The sequence below is a fragment of the Phyllobates terribilis genome, unplaced genomic scaffold, assembly GCF_046119375.1.
Source record: "Phyllobates terribilis strain yellow unplaced genomic scaffold, ASM4611937v1 Scaffold_7__3_contigs__length_470593459, whole genome shotgun sequence".
NCBI lineage: Eukaryota > Metazoa > Chordata > Amphibia > Anura > Dendrobatidae > Phyllobates > Phyllobates terribilis.
The window spans coordinates 349,266,161-349,293,688 of record NW_027362767.1 but is presented as its reverse complement, the minus strand read 5'-3'; the positions used below and the strand labels follow the sequence as shown (position 1 = coordinate 349,293,688).

General features: G+C 40.3%; 2 protein-coding genes across 2 annotated transcripts in view; one reads left to right on the top strand and one right to left on the bottom strand.

Moving 5' to 3' along the window:
- The window catches only part of MCF2 (MCF.2 cell line derived transforming sequence), a 487,909-nt gene that overhangs the window by 98,013 nt on the left and 362,368 nt on the right, over nt 1-27,528 (bottom strand). The window lies entirely within an intron of this gene.
- Nucleotides 7,999-27,528, top strand: part of F9 (coagulation factor IX) — a 150,199-nt gene continuing 130,669 nt past the window's right edge. Inside the window, exons 1-2 of the mRNA XM_073641246.1 lie at nt 7,999-8,156; nt 10,341-10,504. Coding sequence (XP_073497347.1) covers nt 8,090-8,156; nt 10,341-10,504 — 231 coding nt within the window. The 5' untranslated portion in view covers nt 7,999-8,089. The remainder of the gene's footprint in view (nt 8,157-10,340; nt 10,505-27,528) is intronic.

The following is a 27,528-nucleotide window of genomic DNA, read 5'->3' as shown; positions in this document are numbered from 1 at the left end:
GTATGGATAGTCGGCCGCCGCCGGCATGAGGTTATGAAAAGCTTCCGCCTCCACGAGCCTAAAAGGCTAAATGTCAAGTGCAAGCAGCTGTCAAAAATTTGGCAGTATAGTATTGCAGCCTGTGGGTGGGTGGCTGCCTGCCTGCCTGAATACTTGCGCTTGCATTCCAAGGAATGGGGTAGGGACAACTGAACGTTGCAGTGGGACAAGGACGTGGACGGTGACTGTTGCAAGTCTGCAACGACAGGTTCATGGCGGGAGGCATCTTCGCATGCGGCAAGGATCACTTATGATGGGCACACTTTTAGGCAGTGACCTGGGAGTCAGAGATGCTTCCAGAGGTCTTCCCCATGCTGTTCCCATGACTTTTCAGCACTGTATGCATGTGTCTGATGATGTGTCACACACCACATGGCTAGATAAGGTTGTAAAATGTTAAAATGAAATTTCCTGGTGAATGCATTTGTCTTGGTTGAAAGCAATGCAAAAGTGCAAAAACGCATCAAAAACGCTACGTGTGAACATAGCCCAAGGTGTGGAGGAGTAATTTTGTTTTTGGTTATTTATTTTGCTTTAGATACATTGTACACATTGTACATGTCATGGAAAGGATGTTCCTTAACATATTTCCCAGGAAAATACATTTTGGTTTTGTTTTGGTATGTTTTATTGTGAGTCCGTAAAAGTGGCGTAATTCATCTGACAACGTTGTTGACAGTAGTGACCTGGGAGTCAGAAATGCTTTGAGGGGTCTTCCCCATGCTGTCCCCATGTCATTTGAGCACTGTTTCCATCGATTTGAACAATTTTTAGGCCCTCATCAGACCGCCGGGGGGAGCCGCTTGAAAAATGCTCGAGTTTCCCATAGACTTACATTGGGCTCGTTGCTCAGGTCGAGCACCTGAGTATTCCAATTTGCTCGACCCGAGCAATGAGTACCCGAGCATTTTAGTGCTCGCTCATCACTATTAGTTAGTTTTTTATGTTTGCTGCAGTTTTTCTGGCTGCCTCACATCTACAATTATCTATTGTCAAACCTAACATGCTTGGAATATAATTATTATTTTTTAAAAGTTTAATATGATGTATTAAATAGCAAACCTGACATGGATCCTTTGGAAATGAAGCAAATATTTAGCCACAATATGTAACAATTTTAAAACTGTCATTAAATCCTCACCAGATCTAAAAGGAAAACAGCTCGGTGGCTCAGGGGTTAGCACTGGGGTCCTGGGTTCAAATCCCACCAATGACACCATCTGCAAGGAGTTTGTATGTTCTCTCCATATTTGCATGGGTTTCCTCTGGGTTCTCTGCTCTCCTCCCACACTCCAAAGACATACTGATAGGGAATCTAGATTGTGAGCCCCAATGGGGACAGTGCCCATAATGTCTGTAAAGCGCTGTAGAATTAATGACGCTATGTAAGTTAGTAAAATAAATATCCCTTGCTTGCCTATATTTTTCCGAATTTTTGCCTGCTTACCATATTTTTCGGACTATAGGACGCACTTTTTTCCTCTAAAATTTTGGAAAGTGGGGGTGCGTCTTATAGTCCAAATGTGCCTTATGGCTGTGACTGTGGCTCGGGGAAAGAAAGGAGTAGGTCAGAGAAGGCAGGAGCCGACTGCTGTGGTTAAAACTATGCCCATTGTTAAAGAAAATGATTATTCACTGCTCTCCATGCCCATGGCAGTGGAGAGCAGTGAATATTCATTGTCTTTAATAGCAGGCACAGTGTTATCTGCTGCCACCGGCTCCAGCAGCGGCTGGGCAATCACGGGTGCCCACTATTAAAGAGAATGAATATTCACTGCTCCCCACTTCCATGGGCATGGAAAGCAGTGAAAATTCATTTTATTTAACAGCTGGCACATGTGATCGCCGAGCAGCTGCAGTAGTCAGCGGCTGCGGCTAACACTGTGCCCGCTATTAAAGAAAATTAATATTCACTGCTCTCAACTCCCATGAGTGTGGGGATCAGTGAAAATTCTACAGCTCCTGCACCTCCTCTTCCTCCTCCTTTTCAGCCTCCTTCTCCGAAATGACCACATCAGTCACAAGCTGGAAGCACTGCAGCACTGCCTTGGCCAAGTGGCAACAGTCTGTGCTGAAGCTAATATGCTTAGGTGACAAACCGAACAACGCTAAAGAGTTGTATTGACAGCTCTAAAACAGCAGGTAGATCTGTGGCTCACACTGCTGACCCTACATACAGGCATGGTCGTGTGTGACAATGGCTGGAACCTGGTGGCAGCTCTGAGGTAAGGCGAGCTCACACACTTACCATGCCTGGCCCATGTGCTTAACCTCGTGGATCAGCGGTTTCTTAAAACCTACCTGGATCTGTCGGATCTGCTTGTCAAAGTACTCTGCCTGTGTGTCCATTTTAGAAAGTCAGCTACAGCTTCTGCCGCCCTTGCCGTGCTTCAGAAGCATTTGCAGCTTCCAGCTCACCGACTGATCTGCGATGCCCCAACGCATTGGAACTGTACATTGCAGATGTCGGGAAGGATTTGTAAGCAGAAGAGGGCAGTTGTTGACTACCAGTATCAACAAGGCCGTCGGTATACAGGTCAGACTCAATACATAAAACCTCAGAAGTGGACATGGATGTCAAACATATGTACCAACCTCCAAAACTTTGAGGACTCCACCAAGATGGTGAGCGGTGATGATGCCATAATTAGTGTCACCATCCCACTTCTCTGTCTTCTGAAATGCTCTCTGCTCACAATTAAAGAGGACGCATTGCAGGCGGAGCATGATGAAATGGAGCAAGGAACCAATCAGGGTGATTCCACACAGCCCAGCCTCATCTCATCCCAACGTGGATTGGGTGACATTGAGGAAGAGGAGGAGCTAGTTTCCTGCGCTATACATGGTACTATCTGCACAACTGTCATACTGTCTGTTCAGCGTGGATGGCCTGAGGACAGGGAGATGGAGGAGGAGGAAGATGAGGATGAGAGCATGGTCAGTCATCCTCTTGGTGAGGACACGGAAGTCTTGCCTGATAGCAGTCTGGCACACATGGCTGAGTTTATGTTATGCTGCCTTTCCCATGAACCTCGCATTGTCCAAATTTTGTGTGACAGTCATTATTGGTTGGTGACACTTTTAGACGCATGCTACAAGGAGAACTTTCTGTCTCTTATTCCCTTGCATGGCAGGGCTAATAAAATGGTGCAGTACAAGAAGGCCCTTGTTGCGGAATTATTAAAAAATTCCCATCTGAAAATGCTGGCGGCAGAGGTCACAGTTCGTTGGACAACCAAAGAGTATAGGCAAAAGAGACACAAATCCAATCGAGCAGAGGCAGAGGAACACTGTCAAGGTTCTGGGACAGTTTTCTCAGACCCTCCCATCACACAAGCCCTGATGCACGGGGTACTCTCCCAAGGAGGGAAAAGTTGCGGTAGATGCTGAGGGAGTACCTTGCCGACCGTACCAACGTCCTCCATGATTCCTCTGTGCTTTAGAATTCTTGGGTATCCAAGCTGGACATGTGGCATGAACTGGCTCTCTACGCCTTGGAGGTCCTGGCCTGCCCTGCCGAAAGTGTTTTGGCAGAGCGGGTTTTTAGTGCCACCGGTGGAAATATAACCGATAGGCGCATCCACCTGTCAACTGAAAATGCTGACAGGCTGACTCTTATAAAAATGAACAAAGGGTGGATTGGGCCAGACTTCTCAACACCAGCGTAACATAAACTCAAATACAGTGTCTTTTTTTTGGGAGGTCTAACTCTATTCCCATGCATCTGTTTTCACACCCAGACATGGGTATGCGCTTCCAGATTTTGTCTATTTGCTCTTATCCTCCTTCTCCGCATCATCATCCTCCACCACCATATCACCACCATATGTACCATATCAACATATCTACGTCTCTTGCAAGGGGCATTGGAGTTCCTCCAAATTTTTGGCAGCCGTTGCTTCACTGCATAGTCAAACACTATGGGAGACACACTTTCTAATAATGGGAACATTGTTTCCAGGAGACCCTCTGACCTCTACGTCTCTTACAAGGGGCATTGGAGTTCCTCCAAATTTTTGGCAGCCATTGCTTCACTGCATAGGCAAACAGTATGGGAGACACACTTCCTAATAATGGGAACATTGTTTTCAGGAGGCCCTCCGACCTCTATGTCTCTTACAAGGGGCATTGGAGTGCCTCCAAATTTTTCACAGCCATGGCAGTCACTGCATAGGCAAACAGAATAGGAGACCCTCTCCTTTCTAATGGGAATATGTCGCTACTGAGGCCCACTTCTATGTGTCTTTAAATTGTTAGTGGGGTTTTTCCTAATTTTGGGCAGCCATTGGACTCACTTCATACTCTTTAACTGAATAGCAGACCCTTTCCTTTCTAATGGGAACATGCCATACTCTTTACTGTGGCCCAGCTGTATGTGTCTTTAAATTGTTAGTGGGGTTTTTCCTAAATTTTGGCAGATGTTTGACTCACTGCATACCCTATAACTGTATAGCAGACCCTCTCCTTTCTAATGGGAACATGTCATTACTGTGGCCCAGCTCTATGTGTCTTTAAATTGTTAGTGAGGTTTTTCCCTAATTTTGGCAGCCCTTGCAGTCACAGCATGGGCATTATCACTATAAGAGACCCACTCCTTTATAATGGGAACACTTTTTTTACTGAGACCCTCCTCTATGTCTCTTCAAAGGGGTATTGGGTTGCGTCCAAATTTTTGGCAGCCCTTGCAGTCACTGCATATGTAATAGCAGTATAGGAGACGCACTTGTTAATAATGGGAACAACAAAGCATAGCCGGCAGATGGCTCTCTAACAATAGCGAGGGCCGACTTTAAGAATAGTAAGGCTGTAAAAATAGTGTTTATGACTTTCACAATCCCTCCTTCATAAATGAAACAGGATGTGTCTGATAATGTTTCACACACCACATGACCAGATAAGGTTGTAAAATGTTAAAACCACATTTCCCGGTGAATGCATTTGTCTTGGTTGAAAGCAATGCAAAAGTGCAAAAACGCATCAAAAACGCTACATGTGAACATAGCCCAAGGCGTGGTGGAGCATTTTTGTTTTTGGTTATTTATTTTGCCTTATATACAAGTCATTACCCTGGAAACAATGTTTCTTAACATATTTCCCAGGAAAATCCATTTTGTCTTTGTTTTTGTATGTTTTATTGTGAGTCCGTAAAAGTGGAGTAATACCTCTGACAATGTTGTTGACAGCAGTGACCTGGAAGTCAGAAATGCTTCCAGGGGTCTTCCCCATGCTGTTACCATGTCATTTGAGCACTGTTCCCATGGTTTGGGCAATTTTTAGGCCCTCTGTAGACCGCTGGGGGGAGCCGCTGGAAAAATGCTTGCGTTTCCCATAGATTTGCAGTGGGCTCGTTACTCGGACCGAGCACTGGAGCATTCCAATTTGCTCAACTCAAACAACGAGTATCCGAGCATTTCAGTGCTCGCTCATCACTATTATCATCCCCTGTTTGTTGTCCGTGATTGGCAGAAGGGGACAGAGGAAGCAAGCTTCATTGTTACCCCTCCACCAACACACCATGAACTTAGACCTCATGGAAGCGCCTGACACATGAGCGCCTTCTTGCTGCACTATATGCAACATGATGCCCGTATTGTTAGGATTTGAAATAGTGCTGACTGCTGTACTGGGTTGCCACTTTGTTAGATCTATGGTACAAGAGTCAATTTTGCCAGATGCTTCCCCTGCTGGAGTATTGAAACACGCTTGTAGACAATCTGAAGAGTGGTTTTCCCCAAGACAGCAGTGTGGCACACAGCCTGCATTGCAGCTCTATACTTCCAAACCCGGAAAAGTTGAGTCGTCAGCGCAAAACATTGGCAGCAGCAGCAGTGTAAGTAGCAGAAGAAATTTCTGTGAGTCGTTTCACACAGTTTTTAGACCAGCCTGTGCACCAGCAGAACAGAGTACAAGTCTGACACATAGTGAATGACTGGAGAGGATGGTGCAGGAGTATCTCGAGCTCAATATCAATGCCATCAGTGAAGTTTGGACCAGTTTATGTTTTGGTCTTCAAAAATGGAAGATTGGCCTGAGCTCGCCTGTCACGTCTTGAAGGTTTTGTCATGCCCAGCAGCCAGCATTTTCTGAAAACGTGTCTTCAGCGCTGCTGGTGGTGTCCTGACAGATAAGCACATCCAGCAGTCCCCTGAAAGTGTAGACCGCCTAACTTTCATCAAGATGAACAAGTCATGGATCTCAAGAGACTTTTGCACCCCAGGGCAGACTAGGCGATGATGTGGTTTTTAGTGTGCTGTGTTGATCTTGCGTTATTTCAGTCTGTGACAGCTTTGTCATGGCTTCTGTGCCTGCTGTTGCTACTGCTACTGATGTTACTAACATTTTTTTGAAATAAGGAGACTCCAAGTTGGGTTTCCATCTGGTGGGTTGCCTGTAGTGGAAGGGGTATTAGAGCCCCATTACACTATTTCTACTCTGGGGAAATTGATAACACTTTAGTGGTGTGTGGCAATGACTTTTTGAAATGTGGAGACTCCAAGTTGAGTCTCCGTCGGGTTGGTTGCCTATAGTGGAAGGGGTGTCAGAGCCCCATTATACTATTTTTACTTTGGGGAAATTAATGCCACTTTAGTGGTGTCTGCCTCTAATTTTTGGAAATGTTTTGACTCCAAGTTCGGTCTCCTTCATGTGTGTTGCCTGTAGCAGTAGGGCTCCTTACTTTCAGTCAACTACCTGTGTTATTATCCTTAAATGTTTCTACCAATAGTAGTCTACGAAACTGATGTTTGTGCCGCCAGAGTGTGGCTGAGCAGAAAAGCAGTTTGAGCTGTTGCATGGGGTATCAGGGCTCCCAGTACAGCAGGCCTACACCGGTCCCTCGCCCACCTTGTCTTAATTTGAACCTAAATTCAAAGCTGTAAATGCTGGCCCAGACCTTGATACCTCACGCATGGCCCATGGCTGACTGGTGCTGTGCCATTATAAAATTTCTACTGTGGGTCAATTGATGCCACTTTTCCTGGTGTCTGCCCCTAATTTTTGGAAATGTTTGGACTCCACGTTGGGTCTCCTTCATGTGTGTTGCCTGAATTTGGCAGGGCTCTCAGAGCACTAGGCCTACACCTGTCACTTATCCACCTGTTGCTGATCAATGTTTTAGCTAGAAATGCTGGTCCAAGCCCTGTCCCAGGCCCTGTCCCATGCATCCATGCTGCGCAATTATACTATTTGTACTCTGGGTCAATTGATGCCACTTGTCCTGGTGCCTGCCCCTAATTTGAGCTGTTTTGGCAGCTTTTGGGTCCCCTGAAGGTGTTGTCTATGTGTTTGGTTTTGCCTCCCATTGAATTCAATGGGGTTCAGAAATGTTCGACGAACTGTCCGACATACATCAACATGTTCACTGATCCGAACCAAACTGAACCTTGCAAGGTTCACTCATCTCGATTTGCCAATAGTATCTCCCTAACCTACAAATATAATATGCAGAATCCAATCACTACTTCCTTACAGAGCCCACATAATTGTTTTTTATGAAGTCCACATATTATTACAAGTCAATTACCATGCACTGTTGAATATTTTTTGTCATTTTCTCTTTAGGTTCCTTTCCTGGCCCTGTAGGAACATATCCCCAGGAAATTGACGAGTTTCTTCAGTAATGACACTAACTTATAATAGTTATAATAAAGAAATATGTAAAAATAAATACAGAAGGAAGCTTTACTTACACATTTCATATTTGCATTTAAATATTCATGTCATACTATGATATAAAGCAATTTAGAGGTTTTTCAGTGACAGCAAAAAAACCTCTAGTTTCCTTGATATGATGAATAGCAATGTTCCTGTTTGCTACTATGATGCAATATGTTCGATTTTGCAGATATTCCTAATGCACCATTACCTGTCTAATGCTTTCCTAATAATACAGAAGATACAACCAAAGTGGTTTTTGTAAACCTTTTCACCTTTAAAATAGAAATTTCAGCTGTAAAACTAAGGTAAATAGTGGGAGAGCGTGGACTTCGGAATCATTGATCCTGTGCTGGCTTCAGACTAATTTGCCAGTCAGTTCCTTCAAAGTAGAAAGATGGCATCTATTCCAAACCTTCTCATTATTTTTCTCCTGGGTTATCTCTGCAAGGCGGAAAAAGCAGGTTGGTTACTTTTGATTATATCCCATTGTGTCCTTTTTACCCGTGATCAAACATATGCGTTAAAATGATGATGTCCGGACAAACTATATTATGTTCAATTTTGTAGAGAAGTGAGCATTATAATGATTTAACATGGTCAAAATCTCTTAAATATTTAATTCCCGGAAAAGCATAATTTTCCATTTCCACATAATGTTCTGTTCTAAAATAAGCACAAGTCAATCTAACCTTGCTCCAAGCACCTATTATAGTTATATGCATGTGTGTGACTGTGCTGGTCTCAGTGGTTTGTGTGTGACGGAGAGAGAAGAGATAGCAATAGTCAATAATATGGTACTATTATAGTGGCTATTAACCATATAATGATTGTGACTGACCAGAAAATAGATTCTTTAACCAAGCAGAATATAGTAAATCAGGAATAATTCCAGTTAAAAAAATAACCATAACCTTGACTAACTGATTATAAGCAATGGAGGACCCTTTCTTTTCCTTCTGATGTTAAAAGTCTGTTGCATTTCTTCGTGTTTTATATGTGTATGTGTGACGCTCGTAGCCCTCCCTGGGAAATGGGGTACTCGGAGCCGGGTCAGATGTTGGGGAGGCAGTCGTGGCCTGGACCCGCTCCGTGCCCTGGGCCGTCACATTAAAAAGGGTGGTGCGGGCTATCAGGGTTGAGTGGTTGCTATCGACTACGCCACCTGTGGTACCTGGTGAAGACCACCAGCGCTGCAGCAGTCCTCTGTGGCGGGATGTTGTGGCAGCCGTTGTTGATACTACTCCCCACAGGCGGAGCAGGGCCTCAGGGCAGAGACAAGGATGGAGGGAGTTGTAGTGTAGGAGGTCTGGGGCTACGTGGTGCGGTGCAGTGCAGAAATAAAGAGTCCGGAGGCCATAGGGGTTGACTTCCAGGGTTTTTACTCACGTTGGAGAGTACAGCTGCAAGTCTTCTCCCTGCTCCTCACGGAGTTCTGCAGTCACCAGGGACGGGGGTCCTACAACCTCCGAGTAATTCAAGTGCTTAATCAGGACCCCGCACCAGAGTGTTCCTAGACTTCAGACCGAGTCCTTTCCTGTCTGTGTGTGTGTAGATAGGCCGGGTCTCCCTCTGGACTACGCTCAGAACAAGGGTACGGGTGGCAGCTCCGCTTCGTCCGTTACCCGGTGGGATCCTCTGGGCCTACCGGGCTTCCCTGACTAGGACGTAGAGTAGCAAAGTCAGGTGTCGGGGGCCTGTACCCCTCTTGCAGCCGGAATCCCTCTGACTAGGCCAGAATAGCGAGGACAGGTGGCGTATACCGCTCCGTCTGCATACCCCTGGGATCCTTTTGCGGTGGAGCTACACTCCTAAGCTCCGGGCCTTCTTGGCTATGGTCCTTGACCGGGTTGAGACATATGTTAACTCGAACCTGCCCCTCGACTCAAGGCCAGGGTATGAGGGCCGTGTCTCCATCCGCTGCAGGTTCACCCAGAAGCCACGGTCAGGGATGGAGATCACAATCAAAGTGTAAACTAAATGTACTTCCTCCACCCTCACCCACGACATGGTTCCCCCTATCTTTTGGTTCCCCAGTCTCCCAGTTTCCAGTAGGGGCAGCACCTAGTGCCTATTAGCCCCCCCTGGTGGGAGAAGTGTGGTGTTGGATGTGGAGGTGGGGTCCTGACCATTGCACCGTTCTTACCTCGAAGGAGGGATACTACACCCCATTAAAGAGGTGCAGCATCCCTGTGGTGGTCGAACCCTCAGGGGCGCCACATATGTGTAGGTTGTTCTTTATTGTTAGTTATATGAACACCATAAAGTTATTTAGGCCCAGAGATGACTCTCAGGATTGGCCTTTTGAATGGTCATGGTGAAGAATTCAGTACCCATCTCTATGTTCATTGGAAGATAACTCTAAATGGAATTGACCTTCAAGAAAGTAATTTGTTATTAGGTGGGAGTAAATTAAAAGTAACCTACAGGAAACTGAAGGAGAAGCTCGGCACAACCATGTGATAAAATAGGGAATTCTTCATTCAAAGTCCATTAAAACAATTAAGTCCTTGGTAGGAATGTTAGAACTGACAAGTATCTGGCATATTAAACGCCCTTAATCATAGCATAGGTGATGAAAATGTTCTGTACAGATGGAGGAAAGTCCTCACATCAGATATTTACATATGTCATTTTTTTCTTGACAGTGTTCCTGTCCGATAAATCTGCAAGCAGTATTCTGGTGAGACAAAAGAGATATAATACCGGTCGCTTGGAAGAATTCGTTGCAGGGAATCTTGAGAGAGAATGTATGGAGGAAACGTGCGTTTATGAAGAAGCGAGAGAAGTCTTTGAAAATGATGAGAAAACTGTAAGATATTGGTCATCATTATTACAATGAATGCAATGAATGTACTCGAATTGCAGAGAAATATCACAATGTTTGGGTTTGGGAGTAATTGATGTTGACCTTTGAGGCAAATGAGGAAATCTTCCTGGTGGTCTTACTGATAGCATTAAAATCCATGCACTTAAGGCCTGGGACTATACAATGACGTTGTGCAATAGCAATTCTTAGACAAGTCGCCAAACCAAAAACATTTGTGCAAGATGTCTGCAACTTGCTATCATAAGACTACTTTAGAGGTGCGATTTTGTTGTAAAAAGAAACAGTCAAATTGCAGACAAGTCTCACATAAGTCACAGTCATGTTTCTGCACTGTAAAATATTGGGTAGGATATAGAATAGGAACAATGGAGGAGTGATAACTACAATCTTCATGTCCTCGTGTATTGCTTCTTGTCAACTGATGTTAGTCTATCAACATACAATTATTGATACCATAACTGTAGGAAAAAAAGAATGTAAGAACTATGTGCTCCTTTGATTCTTCTCTTCATTGGATCGATAGATAATGGATGGATGGACAGAACTAGTGTTGAGCCACCCCCGTAGTGTTCGGGTTCGGTTCGGTTCGTCGAACACCGGTATGTTCGCCGAACTGTTTGTCGAACTGTTCGTCGAACACCGTCAAACACCGTTAAAACCAATGGCAGGCAAACAAAAACATATAGAAACACATAGAAAACACCTTCAAAGGTGTCCAAAAGCTGACAAACTGATCAGAAGACACAACTAACACATGGAAAAGTGACAAGTACATATAGTCATGCGAAAAAAAAAGAGGTGGAGGAGTAAAAGGAGGGGGAGACACAGATATAGGCATGTCATGCCCTTCTAAAATCAAGAAAGGCTCAAGTAAAAATCTAAAATCAGCCTACCAACACCCAGACGTCATGACAAGAAAATTAAAAAAAGAAATATCTTTAGGTAGAATGGCGGTTCCATTCAGAACACTTTCCTTACAAGACGTAGTGGTATCCCCGTTGTGAGTTGTGCCAAGAACGGAACCCAATACATTCGGACTAATCCACCATTTGTGATATCCAAGGGGCAGGTCAGTAAACGACAACATCGACGCGGAACCAAGTACAGTAGTATATACTGTACATCCTTTGACAAGGCAATCAGGCGGATCAAGAAGTTGGGAAGGGTCACGTTAATGGCCAAAACAGACATTGATGCGGCATTCCGGTTACTTACTACCTGTGCCTCCGAATAGTGTCCACCTATTGGGCTGCTTCTGGGAAGGAGCATACTATATAGATCGCTGTTTGCCCATGGGGTGGTCCAGATCCTGCTCACTATTTGAGGCGTTTAGTTGCTTCCTCGAATGGGTTGTAATGGACATTCCTAAGGGGGCACATGTTATCCATTACCTCGACAACTTCTTATACCTGGGCCCAAAAGATTCGCCACAGTGTGAATACACTTATACAATTATTTTCCGGGCTAGATGAAGCTAAAAATTATTATTAATTTCAAAGTTGGTGGAGCTTGGTATGGATGGCCTAATACAATGAGTACCACCCACTGCTACTATGCTCAAAATTATTTTTCGAGCTAGATGCCGCTAAAAATTATTATTAATTTCAAAGCTGGTGGAGCTTGGTATAGATGGCCTAATAAAATGAGTACCACACACTGCTACTATGCCCAAAATTATTTTCCGGGCTAGATGCAGCTAAAAATTATTATTAATTTCAAAGCTGCTGGAGCTTGGTATAGATGGCCTAATACAATGAGTACCACACACTGCTACTATGCCCAAAATTATTTTCCGGGCTAGATGCAGCTAAAAATTATTATTAATTTCAAAGCTGGTGGAGCTTGGTATAGATGGCCTAATACAAAGAGTACCACACACTGCTACTATGCCCAAAATTTTTTCCCTGGCTAGATGCAGCTAAAAATTATTATTAATTTCAAAGCTGGTGGAGCTTGGTATAGATGGCCTAATACAATGAGTACCACACACACTGCTACTATGCCCAAAATTATTTTTCGGGCTAGATGCAGCTAAAAATTATTATTAATTTCAATGCTGCAGGAGCTTGGTATAGATGGCCTAATACAATGAGTACCACACACTGCTACTATGCCCAAAATTATTTTCTGGGCTAGATGCAGCTAAAATTTATTATTATTAATTTGAAAGCTGCTGGAACTTGGTATAGATGGCCTAATACAATGAGTACCACACACTGCTACTATGCCCAAAATTATTTTCCGGGCTAGATGCAGCTGAAAATTATTATTAATTTCAAAGCTGCTGGAGCTTGGTATAGATGGCCTAATACAATGAGTACCACACACTGCTACTATGCCCAAAATTATTTTACCGTCTAGATGCAGCTAAAAATTATTATTAATTTCAAAGCTGGTGGAGCTTGGTATAGATGGCCTAATACAATGAGTACCACACACTGCTACTATGCCCAAAATTATTTTCCGGGCTAGATGCAGCTAAAAATTATTATTAATTTCAAAGCTGGTGGAGCTTGGTATAGATGGCCTAATACAAAGAGTACCACACACTGCTACTATGCCCAAAAATTTTTCCCGGGCTAGATGCAGCTAAAAATTATTATTAATTTCAAAGCTGGTGGAGCTTGGTATTGATGGCCTAATACAATGAGCACTACACACTGCTACTATGCCCAAAATTATTTTCCAGGCTAGATGCAGCTAAAAATTATTATTAATTTCAAAGCTGCTGGAGCTTGGTATAGATGGCCTAATACAATGAGTACCACACACTGCTACTATGCCCAAAATTATTTTCTGGGCTAGATGCAGCTAAAAATTATTATTAATTTCAAAGCTGCTGGAGCTTGGTATAGATGGCCTAATACAATGAGTACCACACACTGCTACTATGCCCAAAATTATTTTCCGGGCTAGATGCAGTTAAAAATTATTAATAATTTCAAAGCTGGTGGAGCTTGGTATAGATGGCCTAATACAATGAGTACCAAACACTGCTACTATGCCCAAAATTATTTTCCGGGCTAGATGCAGCTAAAAATTATTATTAATTTCAAAGCTGGTGGAGCTTGGTATAGATGGCCTAATAAAATGAGTACCACACACTGCTACTATGCCCAAAATTATTTTCCGGGCTAGATGCAGCTAAAAATTATTATTAATTTCAAAGCTGGTGGAGCTTGGTATGGATGGCCTAGTACAATGAGTACCACCCACTGCTACTATGCCCAAAATTATTTTTCGGGCTAGATGCAGCTAAAAATTATTATTAATTTCAAAGCTGCTGGAGCTTGGTATAGATGGCCTAAAACATTGAGTACCACACACTTCTACTGTGCCCAAAATTATTTTCCGAGCTAAATGCAGCTAAAAATTATTAATAATTTCAAAGCTTGAGGAGCAAATTATAGATGGCCTAATACAATCAGTACCACACACTGCTGCTATGCCCAAAATTATTTAACCGTCTAGATGCAGCTAAAAATTATTATTAATTTCAAAGCTGGTGGAGCTTGGTATAGATGGCCTAGAACAATAAGTACCACACACTGCTACTATGCCCAAAATTATTTTCCGGGCTAGATGCAGCTAAAAATTATTATTAATTTCAAAGCTGGTGGAGCTTGGTATAGATGGCCTTATACAATGAGTACCACAGACTGCTATTATGCCCAAAATTATTTTCCGGCTAGATGCAGCTAAAAATTATTATTAATTTCAAAGCTGCTGGAGCTTGGTATAGATGACCTAATACAATGAGTACCACACACTGCTACTGTGCCCAAAATTTTTTTCCGGGCTAGATGCAGCTAAAAATTATTATTAATTTCAAAGCTGGTGGAGCTTGGTATGGATAGCTTAATACAATGAGCACCACACACTGCTACTATGCCCAAAATTATTTTTCGGGCTAGATGCAGCTAAACATTATTATTAATTTCAAAGTTGCTCGAGCTTGGTATACATGGCCTAATACAATGAGTACCACACACTGCTACTATGCCCAAAATTATTTTCCAGGCAGAATGCAGCTAAAAATTATTAATAATTTCAAAGCTGCTGGAGCTTGGTATAGATGGCCTAATACAATGAGTACCACAAACTGCTACTATGCCCAAAATTATTTTCCGGGCTAGATGCAGCAAAAAATTATTATTAATTTCAAAGCTGGTGGAGCTTGGTATACATGGCCTAATACAATGAGTACCACACACTGCTACTATGCCCAAAATTATTTTCTGGGCTAGATGCAGCTAAAAATTATTATTAATTTCAAAGCTCGTGGAGCTTGGTATAGATGGCCTAATACAATGAGTACCACACACTGCTACTATGCCCAAAATTATTTTCCGGGCTAGATGGAGCTAAAAATTATTATTAATTTCAAAGCTGCTGGAGCTTGGAATAGATGGCCTAATACAATGAATACCACACTCTGCTACTATGCCCAAAATTATTTTTCGGGCTAGCTGCAGCTAAAAATTATTATTAATTTCAAAGCTGCTCGAGCTTGGTATAGATGGCCTAATACAATGAGTACCACACACTGCTACTATGCCCAAAATTATTTTCCAGTCAGAATGCAGCTAAAAATTATTAATAATTTCAAACATGCTGGAGCTTGGTATAGATGGCCTAATACAATGAGTACCACAAACTGCTACTATGCCATAAATTATTTTCCGGGCTAGATGCAGCTAAAAATTATTATTAATTTCAAAGCTGCTGGAGCTTGGTAAAGATGGCCTAATACAATGAGTAGCACACATTGCTACTATGCCCAAAATTATTTTCCGGGCTAGATGCAGCTAAAAATTATTATTAATTTCAAAGCTGGTGGAGCTTGGTATAGATGGCCTAATACAATGAGTAGCACACACTGCTACTATGCCCAAAATTATTTTCCGGGCTAGAGGCAGCTAAAAATTATTATTAATTTCAAAGCTGCTGGAGCTTGGAATAGATGGCCTAATACAATGAATACCACACTCTGCTAATATGCCCAAAATTATTTTCCGAACTAGATGCAGCTAAAAATTATTATTAATTTCAAAGGTGCTGGAGCATGGTATAGATGGCCTAATACAATGAGTAACACACACGTCTACTATGCCCAAAATTATTTTCTGGACTAGTTGCAACTAAAAATTATTATTAATTTCAAAGCTCGTGGAGCTTGGTATAGATGGCCTAATACAATGAGCACCACACACTGCTACTATGCCCAAAATTATTTTCCAGGCTAGATGCAGCTAAAAATTATTATTAATTTCAAAGCTGCTGGAGCTTGGTATAGATGGCCTAATACAATGAGTACGACACACTACTACTATGCCCAAAATTATTTTACGGGCTAGATGCAGCTAAAAATTATTATTAATTTCAAAGATGGTGGAGCTTGGTATGGATGGCCTAATACAATGAGTACCACACACTGCTACAATGCCCAAAATTATTTTCCGGGCTAGATGCAGCTAAAAATTGTTATTAATTTCAAAGCTGGAGGAGCTTGGTATAGATGGCCTAATACAATGAATACCACACACTGCTACTATGCCCAAAATTATTTTCCAGGTTAGATGCAGTTTAAAAATTATTATTAATTTCAAAGCTGCTGGAGCTTGGTATAGATGGCCTAATACAATGAGTACCACACACTGCTTCTATGCCCAAAATTATTTTCCCGTCTAGATGCAGCTAAAAATTATTATTAATTTCAAAGCTGGTGGAGCTTGGTATAGATGGCCAAATACAATGAGTACCACAAACTGCTACTATGCCCAAAATTATTTTCCGGTCTAGATGGAGCTAAAAATTATTATTCATTTCAAAGCTGGAGGAGCTTGTTATAGATGGCCTAATACAATGAGTACCACACACTTCTACTATGCCCAAAATTATTTTCCGGGCTAGATGCAGCTTAAAAATTATTATTAATTTCAAAGCTGCTGGAGCTTCGTATAGATGGCCTAAAATAATGAGTACCACACACTGCTACTATGCCCAAAATTATTTTCCGGGCTAGATGCAACTAAAATTTTTTATTAATTTCAAAGCTGGTGGAGCTTGGTATAGATGGCCTAATACAATGAGTACCACACACTGCTGCTATGCCCAAAATTATTTAACCGTCTAGATGCAGCTAAAAATTATTATTAATTTCAAAGCTGGTGGAGCTTGGTATAGATGGCCCAGAACAATGAGTACCATACACTGCTACTATGCCCAAAATTATTTTCTGGGCTAGATGCAGCTAAAAATTATTATTAATTTCAAAGCTGCTGGAGCTTGGTATAGATGGCCTAATACAATGAGTGCCACACACTGCTACTATGCCCAAAATTATTTTCCGGGCTAGATGCAGCTAAAAATTATTATTAATTTCAAAGCTGCTGGAGCTTGATATAGATGGCCTAATACAATGAGTACCACACACTGCTACTATGCCCAAAATTATTTTCCGGGCTAGATGCAGCTAAAAAATATTATTATTTTCAAAGCTGCTGGAGCTTGGTAAAGATGGCCTAATACAATGAGTACAACACACTGCTACTATCCACAAAATTATTTTCCGGGCTAGATGCAGCTAAAAATTATTATTAATTTCAAAGCTGGTGGAGCTTGGTATAGATGGCCTAATACAATAAGTACCACACACTGCTACTATGCCCAAAATTATTTTCCCGTCTAGATGCAGCTAAAAATTATTATTAATTTCAAAGCTGGTGGAGCTTGGTATAGATGGCCAAATACAATGAGTACCACAAACTGCTACTATGCCCAAAATTATTTTCCGGGCTAGATGGAGCTAAAAATTATTATTAATTTCAAAGCTGGAGGAGCTTGTTATAGATGGCCTAATACAATGAGTACCACACACTTCTACTATGCCCAAAATTATTTTCCGGGCTAGATGCAGCTTAAAAATTATTATTAATTTCAAAGCTGCTGGAGCTTCGTATAGATGGCCTAAAATAATTAGTACCACACACTGCTACTATGCCCAAAATTATTTTCCGGGCTAGATGCAACTAAAATTTTTTATTAATTTCAAAGCTGGTGGAGCTTGGTATAGATGGCCTAATACAATGAGTACCACACACTGCTGCTATGCCCAAAATTATTTAACCGTCTAGATGCAGCTAAAAATTATTATTAATTTCAAAGCTGGTGGAGCTTGGTATAGATGGCCTAGAACAATGAGTACCACACACTGCTACTATGCCCAAAATTATTTTCTGGGATAGATGCAGCTAAAAATTATTATTAATTTCAAAGCTGCTGGAGCTTGGTATGGATGGCCTAATACAATGAGTGCCACACACTGCTACTATGCCCAAAATTATTTTCCGGGCTAGATGCAGCTAAAAATTATTATTAATTTCAAATCTGCTGGAGCTTGATATAAATGGCCTAATACAATGAGTACCACACAATGCTACTATGCCCAAAATTATTTTCCGGGCTAGATGCAGCTAAAAAATATTATTATTTTCAAAGCTGCTGGAGCTTGGTACAGATGGCCTAATACAATGAGTACAACACACTGCTACTATGCCCAAAATTATTTTCCGGGCTAGTTGCAGCAAAAAATTATTATTAATTTCAAAGATGGTGGAGCTTGGTATAGATGGCCTAATACAATGAGTACCACACACTGCTACTATGCCCGAAATTATTTTCCCGACTAGATGCAGCTAAAAATTATTAGTAATTTCAAAGCTGGTGGAGCTTGGTATAGATGGCCAAATACAATGAGTACCACAAACTGCTACTATGCCCAAAATTATTTTCCGGGCTAGATGCAGCTAAAAAATATTATTCATTTCAAAGCTGGAGGAGCTTGGTATAGATGGCCTAATACAATGAGTACCACACACTGCTACTGTGCCCAAAATTATTTTCCGGGTTAGATGCAGCTTAAAAATTATTATTAATTTCAAAGCTGCTGGAGCTTGGTATAGATGGCCTAATATAATGAGTACCACACACTGCTACTATGCTCAAAATTATTTTCCGGGCTAGATGCAACTAAAAATTTTTATTAATTTCAAAGCTGGTGGAGCTTGGTATAGATGGCCTAATACAATGAGTACCACACAATGCTATTAGCCCAAAATTATTTTCCGGGCTAGATGCAGCTAAAAATTATTATTAATTTCAAAGCTGCTGGAGCTTGGTATAGATGGCCTAATACAATGAGTACCACACACTGCTACTATGCCCAAAATAATCTTCCGGGCTGGATGCAGCTAAAAATTATTATTAATTTCAAAGCTGCTGGAGCTTGGTATAGATGGCCTAATACAATGAGTACCACACACTGCTGCTATGCCCAAAATTATTTTCTGGGCTAGATGCAGCTAAAAATTATTATTAATTTCAAAGCTGGTGGAGCTTGGTATAGATGGCGTAATACAATGAGTACCACACACTGCTACTATGCCCAAAATAATCTTCCGGGCTGGATGCAGCTAAAAATTATTATTAATTTCAAAGCTGCTGGAGCTTGGTATAGATGGCCTAATACAATGAGTACCACACACTGCTGCTATGCCCAAAATTATTTTCTGGGCTAGATGCAGCTAAAAATTATTATTAATTTCAAAGCTGGTGGAGCTTGGTATAGATGGCGTAATACAATGAGTACCACACACTGCTACTATGCCCAAAATTATTTTCCAGTCAGAATGCAGCTAAAAATTATTAATAATTTCAAACATGCTGGAGCTTGGTATAGATGGCCTAATACAATGAGTACCACAAACTGCTACTATGCCCAAAATTATTTTCCGGGCTAGATGCAGCTAAAAATTATTATTAATTTCAAAGCTGCTGGAGCTTGGTAAAGATGGCCTAATACAATGAGTAGCACACATTGCTACTATGCCCAAAATTATTTTCCGGGCTAGATGCAGCTAAAAATTATTATTAATTTCAAAGCTGGTGGAGCTTGGTATAGATGGCCTAAGACAATGAGTAGCACACACTGCTACTATGCCCAAAATTATTTTCCGGGCTAGAGGCAGCTAAAAATTATTATTAATTTCAAAGCTGCTGGAGCTTGGAATAGATGGCCTAATACAATGAATACCACACTCTGCTAATATGCCCAAAATTATTTTCCGAACTAGATGCAGCTAAAAATTATTATTAATTTCAAAGGTGCTGGAGCTTGGTATAGATGGCCTAATACAATGAGTAACACACACGTCTACTATGCCCAAAATTATTTTCTGGACTAGTTGCAACTAAAAATTATTATTAATTTCAAAGCTCGTGGAGCTTGGTATAGATGGCCTAATACAATGAGCACCACACACTGCTACTATGCCCAAAATTATTTTCCAGGCTAGATGCAGCTAAAAATTATTATTAATTTCAAAGCTGCTGGAGCTTGGTATAGATGGCCTAATACAATGAGTACGACACACTACTACTATGCCCAAAATTATTTTACGGGCTAGATGCAGCTAAAAATTATTATTAATTTCAAAGATGGTGGAGCTTGGTATGGATGGCCTAATACAATGAGTACCACACACTGCTACAATGCCCAAAATTATTTTCCGGGCTAGATGCAGCTAAAAATTGTTATTAATTTCAAAGCTGGAGGAGCTTGGTATAGATGGCCTAATACAATGAATACCACACACTGCTACTATGCCCAAAATTATTTTCCAGGTTAGATGCAGTTTAAAAATTATTATTAATTTCAAAGCTGCTGGAGCTTGGTATAGATGGCCTAATACAATGAGTACCACACACTGCTTCTATGCCCAAAATTATTTTCCCGTCTAGATGCAGCTAAAAATTATTATTAATTTCAAAGCTGGTGGAGCTTGGTATAGATGGCCAAATACAATGAGTACCACAAACTGCTACTATGCCCAAAATTATTTTCCGGTCTAGATGGAGCTAAAAATTATTATTCATTTCAAAGCTGGAGGAGCTTGTTATAGATGGCCTAATACAATGAGTACCACACACTTCTACTATGCCCAAAATTATTTTCCGGGCTAGATGCAGCTTAAAAATTATTATTAATTTCAAAGCTGCTGGAGCTTCGTATAGATGGCCTAAAATAATGAGTACCACACACTGCTACTATGCCCAAAATTATTTTCCGGGCTAGATGCAACTAAAATTTTTTATTAATTTCAAAGCTGGTGGAGCTTGGTATAGATGGCCTAATACAATGAGTACCACACACTGCTGCTATGCCCAAAATTATTTAACCGTCTAGATGCAGCTAAAAATTATTATTAATTTCAAAGCTGGTGGAGCTTGGTATAGATGGCCTAGAACAATGAGTACCACACACTGCTACTATGCCCAAAATTATTTTCTGGGCTAGATGCAGCTAAAAATTATTATTAATTTCAAAGCTGCTGGAGCTTGGTATAGATGGCCTAATACAATGAGTGCCACACACTGCTACTATGCCCAAAATTATTTTCCGGGCTAGATGCAGCTAAAAATTATTATTAATTTCAAAGCTGCTGGAGCTTGATATAGATGGCCTAATACAATGAGTACCACACACTGCTACTATGCCCAAAATTATTTTCCGGGCTAGATGCAGCTAAAAAATATTATTATTTTCAAAGCTGCTGGAGCTTGGTAAAGATGGCCTAATACAATGAGTACAACACACTGCTACTATCCACAAAATTATTTTCCGGGCTAGATGCAGCTAAAAATTATTATTAATTTCAAAGCTGGTGGAGCTTGGTATAGATGGCCTAATACAATAAGTACCACACACTGCTACTATGCCCAAAATTATTTTCCCGTCTAGATGCAGCTAAAAATTATTATTAATTTCAAAGCTGGTGGAGCTTGGTATAGATGGCCAAATACAATGAGTACCACAAACTGCTACTATGCCCAAAATTATTTTCCGGGCTAGATGGAGCTAAAAATTATTATTAATTTCAAAGCTGGAGGAGCTTGTTATAGATGGCCTAATACAATGAGTACCACACACTTCTACTATGCCCAAAATTATTTTCCGGGCTAGATGCAGCTTAAAAATTATTATTAATTTCAAAGCTGCTGGAGCTTCGTATAGATGGCCTAAAATAATTAGTACCACACACTGCTACTATGCCCAAAATTATTTTCCGGGCTAGATGCAACTAAAATTTTTTATTAATTTCAAAGCTGGTGGAGCTTGGTATAGATGGCCTAATACAATGAGTACCACACACTGCTGCTATGCCCAAAATTATTTAACCGTCTAGATGCAGCTAAAAATTATTATTAATTTCAAAGCTGGTGGAGCTTGGTATAGATGGCCTAGAACAATGAGTACCACACACTGCTACTATGCCCAAAATTATTTTCTGGGATAGATGCAGCTAAAAATTATTATTAATTTCAAAGCTGCTGGAGCTTGGTATGGATGGCCTAATACAATGAGTGCCACACACTGCTACTATGCCCAAAATTATTTTCCGGGCTAGATGCAGCTAAAAATTATTATTAATTTCAAATCTGCTGGAGCTTGATATAAATGGCCTAATACAATGAGTACCACACAATGCTACTATGCCCAAAATTATTTTCCGGGCTAGATGCAGCTAAAAAATATTATTATTTTCAAAGCTGCTGGAGCTTGGTACAGATGGCCTAATACAATGAGTACAACACACTGCTACTATGCCCAAAATTATTTTCCGGGCTAGTTGCAGCAAAAAATTATTATTAATTTCAAAGATGGTGGAGCTTGGTATAGATGGCCTAATACAATGAGTACCACACACTGCTACTATGCCCGAAATTATTTTCCCGACTAGATGCAGCTAAAAATTATTAGTAATTTCAAAGCTGGTGGAGCTTGGTATAGATGGCCAAATACAATGAGTACCACAAACTGCTACTATGCCCAAAATTATTTTCCGGGCTAGATGCAGCTAAAAAATATTATTCATTTCAAAGCTGGAGGAGCTTGGTATAGATGGCCTAATACAATGAGTACCACACACTGCTACTGTGCCCAAAATTATTTTCCGGGTTAGATGCAGCTTAAAAATTATTATTAATTTCAAAGCTGCTGGAGCTTGGTATAGATGGCCTAATATAATGAGTACCACACACTGCTACTATGCTCAAAATTATTTTCCGGGCTAGATGCAACTAAAAATTTTTATTAATTTCAAAGCTGGTGGAGCTTGGTATAGATGGCCTAATACAATGAGTACCACACAATGCTATTAGCCCAAAATTATTTTCCGGGCTAGATGCAGCTAAAAATTATTATTAATTTCAAAGCTGCTGGAGCTTGGTATAGATGGCCTAATACAATGAGTACCACACACTGCTACTATGCCCAAAATAATCTTCCGGGCTGGATGCAGCTAAAAATTATTATTAATTTCAAAGCTGCTGGAGCTTGGTATAGATGGCCTAATACAATGAGTACCACACACTGCTGCTATGCCCAAAATTATTTTCTGGGCTAGATGCAGCTAAAAATTATTATTAATTTCAAAGCTGGTGGAGCTTGGTATAGATGGCGTAATACAATGAGTACCACACACTGCTACTATGCCCAAAATAATCTTCCGGGCTGGATGCAGCTAAAAATTATTATTAATTTCAAAGCTGCTGGAGCTTGGTATAGATGGCCTAATACAATGAGTACCACACACTGCTGCTATGCCCAAAATTATTTTCTGGGCTAGATGCAGCTAAAAATTATTATTAATTTCAAAGCTGGTGGAGCTTGGTATAGATGGCGTAATACAATGAGTACCACACACTGCTACTATGCCCAAAATTATTTTCCAGTCAGAATGCAGCTAAAAATTATTAATAATTTCAAACATGCTGGAGCTTGGTATAGATGGCCTAATACAATGAGTACCACAAACTGCTACTATGCCCAAAATTATTTTCCGGGCTAGATGCAGCTAAAAATTATTATTAATTTCAAAGCTGCTGGAGCTTGGTAAAGATGGCCTAATACAATGAGTAGCACACATTGCTACTATGCCCAAAATTATTTTCCGGGCTAGATGCAGCTAAAAATTATTATTAATTTCAAAGCTGGTGGAGCTTGGTATAGATGGCCTAATACAATGAGTAGCACACACTGCTACTATGCCCAAAATTATTTTCCGGGCTAGAGGCAGCTAAAAATTATTATTAATTTCAAAGCTGCTGGAGCTTGGAATAGATGGCCTAATACAATGAATACCACACTCTGCTAATATGCCCAAAATTATTTTCCGAACTAGATGCAGCTAAAAATTATTATTAATTTCAAAGGTGCTGGAGCTTGGTATAGATGGCCTAATACAATGAGTAACACACACGTCTACTATGCCCAAAATTATTTTCTGGACTAGTTGCAACTAAAAATTATTATTAATTTCAAAGCTCGTGGAGCTTGGTATAGATGGCCTAATACAATGAGCACCACACACTGCTACTATGCCCAAAATTATTTTCCAGGCTAGATGCAGCTAAAAATTATTATTAATTTCAAAGCTGCTGGAGCTTGGTATAGATGGCCTAATACAATGAGTACGACACACTACTACTATGCCCAAAATTATTTTACGGGCTAGATGCAGCTAAAAATTATTATTAATTTCAAAGATGGTGGAGCTTGGTATGGATGGCCTAATACAATGAGTACCACACACTGCTACAATGCCCAAAATTATTTTCCGGGCTAGATGCAGCTAAAAATTGTTATTAATTTCAAAGCTGGAGGAGCTTGGTATAGATGGCCTAATACAATGAATACCACACACTGCTACTATGCCCAAAATTATTTTCCAGGTTAGATGCAGTTTAAAAATTATTATTAATTTCAAAGCTGCTGGAGCTTGGTATAGATGGCCTAATACAATGAGTACCACACACTGCTTCTATGCCCAAAATTATTTTCCCGTCTAGATGCAGCTAAAAATTATTATTAATTTCAAAGCTGGTGGAGCTTGGTATAGATGGCCAAATACAATGAGTACCACAAACTGCTACTATGCCCAAAATTATTTTCCGGTCTAGATGGAGCTAAAAATTATTATTCATTTCAAAGCTGGAGGAGCTTGTTATAGATGGCCTAATACAATGAGTACCACACACTTCTACTATGCCCAAAATTATTTTCCGGGCTAGATGCAGCTTAAAAATTATTATTAATTTCAAAGCTGCTGGAGCTTCGTATAGATGGCCTAAAATAATGAGTACCACACACTGCTACTATGCCCAAAATTATTTTCCGGGCTAGATGCAACTAAAATTTTTTATTAATTTCAAAGCTGGTGGAGCTTGGTATAGATGGCCTAATACAATGAGTACCACACACTGCTGCTATGCCCAAAATTATTTAACCGTCTAGATGCAGCTAAAAATTATTATTAATTTCAAAGCTGGTGGAGCTTGGTATAGATGGCCTAGAACAATGAGTACCACACACTGCTACTATGCCCAAAATTATTTTCTGGGCTAGATGCAGCTAAAAATTATTATTAATTTCAAAGCTGCTGGAGCTTGGTATAGATGGCCTAATACAATGAGTGCCACACACTGCTACTATGCCCAAAATTATTTTCCGGGCTAGATGCAGCTAAAAATTATTATTAATTTCAAAGCTGCTGGAGCTTGATATAGATGGCCTAATACAATGAGTACCACACACTGCTACTATGCCCAAAATTATTTTTCGGGCTAGATGCAGCTAAAAAATATTATTATTTTCAAAGCTGCTGGAGCTTGGTAAAGATGGCCTAATACAATGAGTACAACACACTGCTACTATCCACAAAATTATTTTCCGGGCTAGATGCAGCTAAAAATTATTATTAATTTCAAAGCTGGTGGAGCTTGGTATAGATGGCCTAATACAATAAGTACCACACACTGCTACTATGCCCAAAATTATTTTCCCGTCTAGATGCAGCTAAAAATTATTATTAATTTCAAAGCTGGTGGAGCTTGGTATAGATGGCCAAATACAATGAGTACCACAAACTGCTACTATGCCCAAAATTATTTTCCGGGCTAGATGGAGCTAAAAATTATTATTAATTTCAAAGCTGGAGGAGCTTGTTATAGATGGCCTAATACAATGAGTACCACACACTTCTACTATGCCCAAAATTATTTTCCGGGCTAGATGCAGCTTAAAAATTATTATTAATTTCAAAGCTGCTGGAGCTTCGTATAGATGGCCTAAAATAATTAGTACCACACACTGCTACTATGCCCAAAATTATTTTCCGGGCTAGATGCAACTAAAATTTTTTATTAATTTCAAAGCTGGTGGAGCTTGGTATAGATGGCCTAATACAATGAGTACCACACACTGCTGCTATGCCCAAAATTATTTAACCGTCTAGATGCAGCTAAAAATTATTATTAATTTCAAAGCTGGTGGAGCTTGGTATAGATGGCCTAGAACAATGAGTACCACACACTGCTACTATGCCCAAAATTATTTTCTGGGATAGATGCAGCTAAAAATTATTATTAATTTCAAAGCTGCTGGAGCTTGGTATGGATGGCCTAATACAATGAGTGCCACACACTGCTACTATGCCCAAAATTATTTTCCGGGCTAGATGCAGCTAAAAATTATTATTAATTTCAAATCTGCTGGAGCTTGATATAAATGGCCTAATACAATGAGTACCACACAATGCTACTATGCCCAAAATTATTTTCCGGGCTAGATGCAGCTAAAAAATATTATTATTTTCAAAGCTGCTGGAGCTTGGTACAGATGGCCTAATACAATGAGTACAACACACTGCTACTATGCCCAAAATTATTTTCCGGGCTAATTGCAGCAAAAAATTATTATTAATTTCAAAGATGGTGGAGCTTGGTATAGATGGCCTAATACAATGAGTACCACACACTGCTACTATGCCCGAAATTATTTTCCCGACTAGATGCAGCTAAAAATTATTATTAATTTCAAAGCTGGTGGAGCTTGGTATAGATGGCCAAATACAATGAGTACCACAAACTGCTACTATGCCCAAAATTATTTTCCGGGCTAGATGCAGCTAAAAAATATTATTCATTTCAAAGCTGGAGGAGCTTGGTATAGATGGCCTAATACAATGAGTACCACACACTGCTACTGTGCCCAAAATTATTTTCCGGGTTAGATGCAGCTTAAAAATTATTATTAATTTCAAAGCTGCTGGAGCTTGGTATAGATGGCCTAATATAATGAGTACCACACACTGCTACTATGCTCAAAATTATTTTCCGGGCTAGATGCAACTAAAAATTTTTATTAATTTCAAAGCTGGTGGAGCTTGGTATAGATGGCCTAATACAATGAGTACCACACAATGCTATTAGCCCAAAATTATTTTCCGGGCTAGATGCAGCTAAAAATTATTATTAATTTCAAAGCTGCTGGAGCTTGGTATAGATGGCCTAATACAATGAGTACCACACACTGCTACTATGCCCAAAATAATCTTCCGGGCTGGATGCAGCTAAAAATTATTATTAATTTCAAAGCTGCTGGAGCTTGGTATAGATGGCCTAATACAATGAGTACCACACACTGCTGCTATGCCCAAAATTATTTTCTGGGCTAGATGCAGCTAAAAATTATTATTAATTTCAAAGCTGGTGGAGCTTGGTATAGATGGCGTAATACAATGAGTACCACACACTGCTACTATGCCCAAAATAATCTTCCGGGCTGGATGCAGCTAAAAATTATTATTAATTTCAAAGCTGCTGGAGCTTGGTATAGATGGCCTAATACAATGAGTACCACACACTGCTGCTATGCCCAAAATTATTTTCTGGGCTAGATGCAGCTAAAAATTATTATTAATTTCAAAGCTGGTGGAGCTTGGTATAGATGGCGTAATACAATGAGTACCACACACTGCTACTATGTTCAAAATTATTTTCCGGGCTAGATGCAACTGAAAATTATTATTAATTTCAAAGCTGGTGGAGCTTGGTATAGATGGCCTAATACAATGAGTACCACACACTGCTACTATGCCCAAAAT